Source organism: Nicotiana tabacum, chromosome 10 (assembly GCF_000715075.1).
Source record: "Nicotiana tabacum cultivar K326 chromosome 10, ASM71507v2, whole genome shotgun sequence".
Classification (NCBI taxonomy): Eukaryota; Viridiplantae; Streptophyta; class Magnoliopsida; order Solanales; family Solanaceae; genus Nicotiana; species Nicotiana tabacum.
In genome coordinates this window covers 22,498,940-22,508,631 of record NC_134089.1, presented here as the reverse complement: position 1 = coordinate 22,508,631, position 9,692 = coordinate 22,498,940, and the positions used below count along the sequence as shown (strand labels likewise).

General features: G+C 39.9%; 1 protein-coding gene across 1 annotated transcript; it reads right to left on the bottom strand.

Annotated features, from left to right (window-relative positions):
* Nucleotides 1-2,268: 2,268 nt before the first annotated feature.
* LOC107816765 (uncharacterized) lies at nucleotides 2,269-5,355 on the bottom strand. Its single transcript, XM_016642505.2, has one exon. The coding sequence runs from the start codon at nucleotides 5,050-5,052 to the stop codon at nucleotides 2,722-2,724; it is 2,331 nt and encodes a 776-aa protein (XP_016497991.2). The 5' UTR covers nucleotides 5,053-5,355; the 3' UTR covers nucleotides 2,269-2,721.
* Between the last annotated feature and the right edge of the window lie 4,337 nt (nucleotides 5,356-9,692).

Below are 9,692 nucleotides of genomic sequence, written 5' to 3'. Positions count from 1 at the left end.
ATCCACAAAACATATGAAACAGATTAATTGAAAGCTAGGATTTGAATGCGATCTCTAAATTGTTACTCACATGCCTGAACCACAGTAAGATATCCCATCACCAGAAGGTACAAGAATGTTGCAGCTTTTGTACTTAATGAACGACGTCAAACTGTTGATCCACATTGAAGCAATTCTTTAACACATATAGTGAGAGTCTTAGAGGCGGATCCGGGATTTAAAGATCGGGGTATACTTTTGCTTTCAACCAAAATCTGCTTTGTATACGGGGTGCCACTATGTAGTAATATATTTTCTAAAAACATATACATGTATTCATGTAAATTTTGCTGAATTTTTTTGGGTGCCGGTGACCCCTCACTTGATAACGTAGGTCCGCCTCTGCATATAGTCGCTTATTAGCTCGTTTCTCAAATATCTTACTACAAGAGGTTTCTCGGAAAAGCTACTTTCTTACTTGGCTGTTAATGAAGGCCTGTAACTCGTTCGATCAGTTTACCAGTTTATGATGTTAGTATATGAAAGTTTCCTTTGCAAGAAATAGGTTGGATAATAAACTTTTTAAAAATGGGTCAAATATGGATAAGAACCATATTATCCGCTTAGAAAATGGATAATCAATGAGTTTAACTTTTATATTTGTAAAAGACTCAAACAGGGGTTCCTAAGTTTGGGAGACTAGGAATTTTTCCAAAAATGATCATATTCGAGAAGCAATAGATAATATAGATCGGTTAACCCATTTTCTATCCATATAAAATATGGTGGGTCGGATAATTTATCCGTTTTTGCATTACCCATTTTTACCCGCCCATATCCGACCCGACTCAACCCGCCCGTTTGCCACCCCTAACTAGGAGCATTTATGAGAATGAACAATGTTACTGCTTCGGATTGAAACATATTACTGGTCCAATGCGTCTCTGATCCCATGTTCATGCATTTGGATGATATTGAGGGGCAAGAAATATATTCTCTCACATAGTAACTAAAATTGTGAAAGAAGCTGTTGACTACAGCAATGGCTAAGCCTGGCAAAAGACTTTGAACTTGGAAGATTCCCTACCATATCTCTGAAAACGAGCTCATATAACCGTAACTCAAAATTTCCAGCACAATGCACTATGCAGTATTTCTTTTTATAACTGTGGTTTCCGGGTCAGCTTGCGCGCACTTAAACTAATTCCACGGGATATATGCCATCTCCACCAACAGTAGGTACCAAGTAACTCTATCCACCAAGGCTTGGATAAATGAGAAAAAATCACCTAGTATTTTTGCCTTCGCTAGGATTTGAACCTGAGACCTCATGATTCTCACCCACTTCATTGACTACTTGGCAACACCGTTGGGTGCTCGGACAATACAGTATTAAGGGAAAAGGAGTGGGCATATTTCCCAGCAGACTTCTTTAATTTACTTCAAAGTTAACTATCCATACATCGATGAATCAAGATCGTTTATGCACACTTTTTTATAGGCACTATAATCACCTTCATGAGCAGTCAAGAGCGATAAGATTCCCATGTCAAGATAAGAAGACCTATTGGTTTCAAAAATAATTAATCCTGCAAACATGTCTCAGACAAGTCATCAAAGGTTTCATAAAGGTCAGGATGATATTGACTGAAAGACAAGTAAATTTGAAAAAGAGGAAAACTATTTACCGGCCTGAACAACTGAAGTAAAGCACAATCTGGTCAGCACGATGCAAGGACTCGTGGAAGACTGACTTTCCCCTTTAGGCAAATGCAGCCACTTGGAGCTTAAAACTTATCCAACTTGTCCGAGGAAACAAGCTTGTACTAGTGAGTCTTCATGAATTTGCAACACTAATAAAATGATCACAGAACTTGAAGTTAATATAATGAAAAAACAAACAAACGAAAAATGAGGAGAACAAGACATACCTTCTGAATTAGGGCTTAGTACATTCATCCATGATAACTTTAATTGAATTGACTTTCAGGATGACAGAGAAAACATGCTTGCAACCATGTAGGATTTTTTTTCCTATTATGCATGTGCTTCATATTTCGTCATCAAATGTTCAGGTAAAAATGGATACATACAAGAAACTTATAGTTACTAGGATGAATTCTACTATGTTATGTTTTCAGGTAATTACCAGTTAATAGCTACCCCGATATCAAGTTCTTCTTTATCCCAATGATTTTGGCATTTCTTGCATTGAAAGTTTCATGTTTTATAAGGAAAGAGAACACGAGTCTTGTTGGAGTGAGCTTTACAGCCCTGAAAAAGGATATGTGGATAAAAAGCAACAATTTCATTGAGAAACAGCTTCAGAAACTTTAAAGAAGCATATAACATGTACATGGTCTGTATCATGCTGATCAAGAGAAACCGCCATTTCTGGCATTAACTTAGTAAGATGGCTTTGATATGGTTAAAATTCTGTGTTCCGTGTATCTAAGAGCAGAGGTCAGCGACAACCTTAGCTAATATTTGCTCAAATTGGAATGTCAAAAGGAAAATATATGAATACATTATTTAAGCCTACTAGAGAACTGCATGAAGCTTGGAAGTGTCCCCACTATTTGACTTGTAACTCATTAAAGAGATTATTTCAGAGATGGCCAAAATAGGAACCCATTGATTCCTGTAAACTGAGTGGACAAATTTAGCCACTGATTACTATCCTAGCAAGCAACTGATACAGTTTGATTCCTTAGTTTCTGGACCTCTACTTTGGATCATTTCTTAATCCCAGTATGTCCTTTTGGGATTTCTGCTATTTAAGACACGGCCAAGAGTAGCCAGTGCATCTTGGTATTTCCGGATTTTCAGGAAACCCTTAATCATGGTAACCTCACTGTCTGAGAACTTTGCTTTCTTCATGATCATGCCAACAAGCTTAATTAGTGTATCTTCCATAGACAAAGAATACAGTCCTTCAGCAAGATTGTAGAATGAGGAGAATTCAGGAATGTGTCCTTTTTCCATCATCTCAATAGAAAAATCAACAGCTTCTTGAATGGGGCCCCCACCAGAAGAAATACCACGGAAAACAATCTTATAAGAAAAAGCATCAGGAGGATTAGCCGTTTCCTCCATTTCTCTGAAGAGTCTTACGGCTTCCTTGGTTCTCCGCCGTCTGAAGAGTGCCTGAATTACAGGATTATAGGCCTGTGGGGTCAAAACCATTCCTTTCATTTGAATACTTCTGAGGAGCCTGCTTGCAACCTCAACCCTACCTGCTTTACATAGTCCCTGGATTAGGGTCCCGTACGTAACAATGTCCGGTTCACACCCATTTGATGTCATGGTTTGCACAATGTCTGCTGCCTTTTTTATATCACCTGCTCTGCAGAAGTGAGAAAGAATGGAATTAAATGTGAATTTATCAGGCTTTAGTCCTTCCAGTATCATCTGGTCCATAAGCTGAGCAGCCTCCTCGACCCGCCTGCTCTTACAAAGACCATCAATGAGAGTGTTATAGGTGACCAAGTTTCTAGAAACCCCATGTAGTTCCATTTGGTCGAAGATCTCTTCTGCTTCTTCAATTTTCTTGTCTTTGCAGAAGCCATCTATCAAAGTATTGTATGTTATCACGCTTCTTGCACAGCCGCTTGACTCCATATCTTTGAGTAGGTTCATAGCTTCACCTAATCTCCTTTTGGCACAGAGACAATCAATTAGGATATTGTAAGTGAACTCGTCTGGCTCGCACCCTTTGTTTTTCATTTCTTCAAACAGTTCCATTGCAACGTTGAACTTGCCGGTGAAGCAGAGACCTTGTATGAGAGAATTGAAAGTGCAAACATCAGGTAGGAATCCCTTGCTTGTAAGAACACGAGCAAACTCAGTAGCTTCTTGGACTTGGTTCTCCCTGCACAAAGCACTAATAATGGTGTTATAAGTGACTGTATTAGGCGAGCAGTCCCTTACAAGCATCTGATTGAGAAGCTCAATAGCCTCTTGGACTTCACCCACTTCACCAAGTCCAGAAATCAAAATATTATAAGTATATACATCAGGGTCAAACCCGTCTTGAAGCATTAAATCCAAAATATCCAAGGCTTGGACAGCATGCCCTGCTTTGCATAAACCGTTTATCAAAGTGTTAAAGGTAAATTGGTCCGGAGAAAACCCTCGACTACACATGTCTTGCACAAAATTAAGAGCTTCGTCAATCCTGCCTTCTTTACAGTACCCGTGAATCAAAAGGTTCACAGTAATATTACTTGCAGGACATTTAGCTGCCACCATTTGGTCCCTAATTCTCAATGCACCATCTAAATTCCCTTCCTCAATATAACCTTGCATTATCGTCGTAAACGTCTTCTCATCCGGAACCAAACCATGGACAGGCATTTCCTCCATCATCAAAATAGCTGGCCTAATTTGATGTGTTTTACATAAAGCTTTAATCAATATATTAAAAGTCGATACATCCGCCTTTACCCCTTCATCCAACATTCTACTATGCACATTTTCGACAAGTTTTAACTTATTTCCATCAACAAGAACATTCAACAACAAATTGAAACTAAAAGTTCCAGGCTTTATACCAAACTCTTTCAACATCATATCAAGAACCCCAATAGCTTCATCATACAAATCAAACTTTGCATAACTTTCAATAAAGATAAAGAAAGTACCTTCAACTAATTCAACCTGCAATTTCTTCATATCATCCAATACTCGCCTCATCGAATCAAAAGACCCCACATTTCCTAGCTTCCTAAGAATCTCCTCATATACAGACAAACTGGGTGTAAAATGGGGTTGCTTAGAAGCCCATTCAAAGAGGTGAAAAGCTGAAGTTACATCATTTTCTCTCCGAAGGGTGTCTAGAAGTTGTTTGGGAGTGAACTCAGGTAAGAGTTCTTTTGCTTTGGAAGGTAAAACAGTTGAAACAGAAGATGAATTGGAGGCTGAAACTGAAGGAACACGTTCTTGGCGGGTTGAAAATGGGAGAGAAACGGGTTTAGGAGAATGGAAAGAAGGAGGAAATGGAATGGGGTTTGGTAGATTTTGAGACTGAGGCCATGGGTGACACTTGAGAAAGGAAGAGAAAGAGAAAGCCATTGAAGCAATTCAACAAACAGGTAGCATGCGTGTACCAATTCAAGTAAAGCACAGTTAAGACGACACTTTGAGCTGCTCACAAAGCGATAAGAAATGGTGGTGAATTCAATTTCAACTGGGGTAGTAGAATGAATGGTGGGTTTTGAGAACCAACGCTGCTAAAGGGATAAAAGCGACTACTCTTTCGTTTTAATGATTTTCTTAATATCTGTTTATTACAGTTGGTTTGGACGGACTAGTTCGTGTTAACAACGACTCGACTGATTTTAGAAAATAATACTTCCTCCAGCCACATTTAGTTATCAAGTTCTGTTCTTTAACTTATATTTTAGCATATATATTTTCATCATATTTTGATATTAGAAGAATTATAAGTTATACTAGTGTTTGTAGTTCATACCTCTTTTTTTCTTTTTTGGGTCATTTTCATGCTATAGAAAAATCACAATCAGATAATACATACTTTAAACTTTTTCATAAAAGTTGGATATATATATATATATATATATATATATATATATATATATATATATATATATATATATATATATATATATTAACAATAAATTAAAATAATTAGTAACCTAAAATTAAGGCAAGCAAACCTGCTACACACGGTTAAAATACATTGATTAGGTAGAAAAAGATTTTACACCATCAATGCATATAAGTTACTAGTAAAAAATTTCATTAATGGTCGTGGCAAGACATATTTGAGTAAAAATTATGTGCACTGAAATTTAGTGGCGGAAGCAGAATTCCGTTGAGGGGGTTCAAAAAAAAAAAGAAAAAGTTAAAAAAATTAAAAGAGACTGTAGCCATGAGAATTGAATTAATGATCTTATGAAGATTTTGAACCCCATGACCACTGAAGTATGCTTTTGGACTATGTTAAGGGGATTCAAAGTATAATATATAAAGGTACAAATCGGCTTTTTGCCATATGTACAATGTAATTTCCTGACAAAGGAGGTTCGGGTGAACCCCTTTCTGCCCCTTACGGACTAGTAAGACAATAAGAACTTGCATGGCTAACTTGCAGCTGTTTTTGCATAAATAATATTGTATACGGTCAAAATCAAGGGGCCCGAATTCGAAGTCTTAAATTGGCTATAAGTTCGAGTCCGGGCGACTCGAAGTGGGGGTTGGGTCCGACTATGAAGCACACACCTCGAGGGAGCAAATTGAAGGCCTGAAACGACCTACATCGAGGGCAGTACAATTTCGATGACACTCAAGAAAGAGCGAGAATTTCTCAAGGACACGTGGATCAAGACATGAATTAAAGGATAAGATTTGTACGAGTCGGTACAGGTCCGTACTAGGTTGTTATACACATGTACCAATAGAAATTTTTACCACAATTAGGAATGTACTATATTGGGGTTTTCTCCTCCTATATAAAGGGGACCTCAATCATTTTCAAATAACACATTATTCACTGCAATAGAACATTCTACTTTACTTTTCTCGTGCTCCACAATTGTTCTTCAGCTTTATTGTTTTAACTTTATTGTTCTTACTTTATTTGCTCTTAACTCACCTCGAGGCCCTTGAGATAATCGAGCTCGAGGTCCCCGTTGCTCTAACAACACTAGTTTGGTTCATCAATTCTTCTTGTTTAAACCTAATATTGTTTGTATATTCACTAGTATTGGAATAAATCACATATCTTTAAAACCACAAATTACCTTTGATTGTTACTCATATTTTTCGAGGTAAACAGTTTGGCGCCCACCGTGTGGCTGAAGATATTAGTGATTATTTTAGTGCTAGTTTTCTAATAACACACTTTATTCTTCACACTTTTTCTTGTCAAAGATTCTTTGATTTCAGGCTAAGATATGTCTACCACATAAACGCACATGCTCATGACAATGAAGTCTTGGAGAAAACAATGGTATAGGGATCGGTGTACCACCCATAAACCTTGAGGAAGTGCCAAATATGGAGCCGGTTGATATCAGCTCGCATAACGCTCTAAATGTGGATTCATGTGCAGACCCCGTAGGGAATACAAGCAGGGAAGCCCGGCCCGATGACCAAAGAACACGAGGAATGGAAGAAGGAGGAGTCAGCCTCCAGGTGATATTTGAAATGTTGCAAGCCCAGTAAGTCGCCATCGCTCAACTTCAGAGTCAGAATAGAACTCCAAACACAGCCGAACTAGTGGACACTCGGCGTGCTGAACCAGAGCTTGAAAGGCCCGCTGAAAATGGCTCAGGGACTGACCCCACGGTTATGAGAATGATCGAAGAGCTCGCCAAAAGGATCGAGACCGGAGAAAAGAAGATTGAAGAAAATGACAAAAAGATGGAGACATACAACTCTAGGGTCGACCAGATACCGGGAGCACCTCCGATTTTGAAAGGACTGGACTCGAAGAAGTTCCTGCAAAAACCATTCCCCCAAAGTGCGGCTCTGAAGCCCATCCCGAAGAAGTTTCGGATGCCAGATATCCCAAAATACTACAGAACCACTGATCCCAACGAGCACATTACCTCATATACTTGTGGCATAAAAGGAAATGATTTGGAAGACGATAAGATTGAATCTATTTTGCTAAAAAAAGTTTGAGGAAACTCTGTCTAATGGTGCCATGATTTGGTACCATAACTTACCCCCGAACTCTATTGATTTGTTTTCCATGTTGGCAGACTCATTTGTAAAGGCACACACCGGTGCTATAAAAGTTGCAACAAGGAAGTCCGATGTATTCAAAATAAAGCAAAGGGAGAACGAGATGTTGATGGAGTTTGTGTCCCGTTTCCAGTCAGAACGAATGGAGTTATCACCAGTTTCCGATGACTGGGCCGTACAAGCCTTCACTCAGGGTCTAAATGAACGAAGTTCGATAGCTTCGAAGCATCTGAAGCATAACTTGATCGAGTATCCCGCCGTGACTTGGGCGGATGTGCATAACAGGTACCAATCAAAAATTAGGGTCGAGGATGACCAGTTGGGAGCCCCCTCGGGCTCAGTTTATCCAAGCAGGTTACTAGCAAAGGAGTCAGGAAATGCATACAGGGGGTCAAGGCCGAATAAGGAAAGATATCAGCCATACGTCGAGGATCGATGGAACATTTCAAGGCGTAACATACCTCGGAATGATTGAAGAGCAGATCAAGGTCAAAGTTCCCAGGGACTCATGAGTAAAACCGGGTTAGATAAGCACTTGGGATCGATAGAGGCACCCCGATTATCGGAGTACAACTTCAGCGTAGATGCCTCGGGCATCGTCTCAGCCATTGGCAAAATTAGAGATACTAGATGGCCCAAGCCTATACAAACCGATCCTTCTTAGAGGAACCCTAACTTGATGTGCAAGTATCATGGTACTCATGGGCATAGGACCGAGAATTGCAGGCAGCTTAGAGAGAAGGTAGCCCGGTTGTTCAACAAGGGGCATTTTCGTGAATTTTTTAGCAACCGGGCCAAGAACCATTTCCGAGAAAGAGTTGCAAACAGGAAGAATGAACCTGAAGAACCTCAACATGTCATTCACATGATCATCGGTGGAGTCGACGTCCCACAGGGAGCTATATTCAAACGTACCAAAGTGTCCATCACAAAAGAGAAACGGACTCGAGACTACATGCCCAAGGACACCCTCACATTCAGCGAGGAAGACATCGAGGCCTTATCTCAGCCTCACAACGATGCACTAGCAATTTCTATCCTTTTAAATAAAGTTCAAGTTAAACGTGTTCTCGTAGATCCAGGTAGTTCAGCAAATATAATCAGATCAAGGGTCGTGGAGTAGCTCGGGCTGCTTGACCAAATCATACCTGCCTCTCGAGTCCTGCATGGACTCAACATGGCTAGTGAAATGACGAAGGAGGAAATCATCCTCCCAGTTAACGTGGCCGAAACCATACAAGACACCAAGTTTTATGTCATCAAAGGAGATATGAGGTATCATGCTTTACTTGGAAGGCCGTGGATCCATAGCATGATGGCAGTACCATTGACCCTTCATCAAATGACGAAATTCCCAACAAAGGATGGCGTTAAAATAGTATATGGAGAGCAACATGCAGCTAAGGAGATGTTTGCAGTACACGACTTGACACCGGTATCGACACCATCCACATCGGAGAAGTCAAAGGACAAACAGGTCGCCAAATAGCAATCACAACCTATACCCTCAGTTGAGCCCGAGGGACAGGTAGCCGATGAACAGGTGGTCGCAGACGAAGAAGAAGATTTCCTCACCCCCCGAGACTTCGTTTCCCTCGAGGAATCAGATGCGACGAAGTCCACGATCAAAGAACTCGAGCAGTCCATATTGATCGAGCATCTTGTAGAATGAAAGGTATACCTAGGGACGGGGTTAACCCCCAAACTCAGGAAAAAACTCATTTAATTTCTTATCGATAACATTGATTGTTTTGCAAGGTCCCACTTAGATATGATAGGGATCCCACCGGAGATAACTACCCATCAACTAAGTGTCGATACCAGATTTAAACCGGTGAAGCAAAAGAGGAGACCTCAGTCCGAGGTAAAGCATGCATTCATCAAAGAAGAGGTAACCAAACTTCTCAAGATAGGGTCCATTAGGGAAGTAAATTATCTTGAATGGCTAGCTAACGTAGTAGTAGTCCCTAAAAGGGAAACAAACTTAGAATGTGTATAGA